The sequence below is a fragment of the Austrofundulus limnaeus genome, unplaced genomic scaffold (assembly GCF_001266775.1).
Source record: "Austrofundulus limnaeus strain Quisiro unplaced genomic scaffold, Austrofundulus_limnaeus-1.0 Scaffold3229, whole genome shotgun sequence".
NCBI classification, from domain to species: domain Eukaryota; kingdom Metazoa; phylum Chordata; class Actinopteri; order Cyprinodontiformes; family Rivulidae; genus Austrofundulus; species Austrofundulus limnaeus.
Window position 1 is genome coordinate 1537 of NW_013955631.1, and position 2002 is coordinate 3538.

The window sequence follows — 2002 nt, forward strand, 5'->3', positions numbered from 1 at the left end:
CAGTCCTTCAGCAGATTATAACAGTCCTTCAGCAGATTATAGCAGTCCTTCAGCAGATTATAACAGTCATTTAGTATAAATGATTGTTTCAGATGGATTATTTCTAAGATATATCCAGAGTGACCCTGAATGTTCGTGTTTAGTTGAAATTACGTGATTCTTCAGATTAAGGACAAACAGAAAACAGCCCATAATAATCTGTGTCTGACATGTTTGGCTGTATAGAGGAAAGGACCTCAGCTGATGTTTAGCTTGTTTTCTCAGACACCATGGTGAAACACCTGCAGTCTGCCAACGCCAGCCGAAGCTTCTCCGAGTTCCGTCAGGAGGCCAGCATGTTGCACTCTCTGAGACACCCCTGCGTGGTCTCTCTGGTGGGCATCAGCATCCATCCTCTGTGCTTGGCTCTGCAGCTAGCTCCTCTGGGGAGCCTCAACATCGTCCTGGAGGAGAAGCAGAAGGACAGTGGTACGTCCATTCGTCTGTCCTGAGGCTGAACGTCTGTTCCTGTGAACTCAGAGAATCTCTGTGGTCTCCAGGCTGCAGCTACGTGCCCCTCGGCCACATGCTGACCTTCAAGATCTCCTATCAGGTCGCAGTGGGTCTGGCCTACCTCCACAGGAAGAACATCATCTTCTGTGACCTCAAATCTGACAACATCCTGGTCTGGTCTCTGGAGGTGTGTATGTCCTGGTCTGGTCTGGTCTCTGGAGGTGTGTATGTCCTGGTCTGGTCTGGTCTCTGGAGGTGTGTATGTCCTGGTCTGGTCTCTGGACTCTGGACTCTGGTCAGTGTGGTTGGACCTTCAGAAGTGGTTTATGCAAACAGGAAGTTAAAACTCAGTCCTGTTCAGATCCTAAACTAAGTTCAGGTGTTTGTTGGAGCCGTGCACGAGTTGGTCATGGAGGAGCGTGCACGTGATAACCATGTGGTACTCAGCTGGTGTGAAAACACTGAGTACATAACGGTTCAGGATTTGTCAGAGGGACATATTGACCGGTTCTGTTGATCCCTTCTGGTCCAGGTCCAGGATCCGGTCAACATCAAACTGTCAGACTACGGGATCTCTCGACACTCGTTCCATGAGGGGGCGCTGGGTGTTGAGGGGACCCCGGGTTACCAGGCTCCCGAGGTCCGACCGGGGATCGTCTATGATGAGAAAGTACTCATTCCTCTTTTGTCTTATTATTATTATTGTTATTATTATTATTGTTATTATTATTATAGTTGTTGTTGTTGTTATAATAATTATTAATGTTATTTTATATGGTGAAGTAAAATTCCTACTTAATACAGTTTGAGCAAAGTTTACTTGAGATGAACTCAACAGAAGGTAAATAAAATAAAAGAAGCTGTGCTGCGATTAAAGGAAAGATTCATCCAAAGCTTCAGCTCCACATATTTACAGTTTTTATTAAATGAAATAAAGCAGCTGAAGACAAAGTTTGACACAACAACAGCAAACACACAATAATTAGATAAAATAAAAACAAAGTAAACCAGGAGGGTCAGTCTGGAGGACTTTAAGTCCCACAGCTGGTCTGGACCTGGTCTTCCTGTCCTGACCTGCAGGTGGACATGTTCTCCTACGGTATGGTGATGTACGAGCTGCTGACGGGACGAAGGCCGGTTCTGGGAAACCACCAGCTTCAGACACCCAAGAAGCTCTCCAAAGGCATCCGACCGGTACTGGGCAGTCCAGAACAGGTCCAGTTCTACAGCTTGCACACGTTAATGACCGAGTGCTGGGACACCAAGCCAGAGAAGGTGAGCTCTTGTCTTCTTCAGGTGTTTTGGGTGTTAGACTCCGCCCCCTGACACAGGTAGGCGCTGTGTCTTTGGGTTCAGGATTTTCCTGCTCTGAGTTTCTAACCTGAAAACTGAGTTGGATGATCAGATCAGAACCTGTTGAGAGACAGGAGTTAGAACTCTGTGTGTGTGTGTGTGTGTGTGTGTGTGTGTGTGTGTGTGTGTGTGTGTGTGTGTGTGTGTGTGTGTGTGT

At 46.8% G+C, this 2002-nt stretch overlaps 1 protein-coding gene across 1 annotated transcript; it reads left to right on the forward strand.

Annotated features, from left to right (window-relative positions):
- Positions 1 to 264: 264 nt before the first annotated feature.
- LOC106511793 (leucine-rich repeat serine/threonine-protein kinase 1) lies at positions 265 to 1767 on the forward strand (the record flags this gene model as incomplete). Its single annotated transcript, XM_014000529.1, is given in 4 exon segments — positions 265 to 468; positions 540 to 679; positions 1025 to 1162; positions 1573 to 1767. Coding segments are annotated over 4 exon segments (677 nt in total), but the record flags the coding sequence as incomplete, so codon positions are not given.
- Between the last annotated feature and the right edge of the window lie 235 nt (positions 1768 to 2002).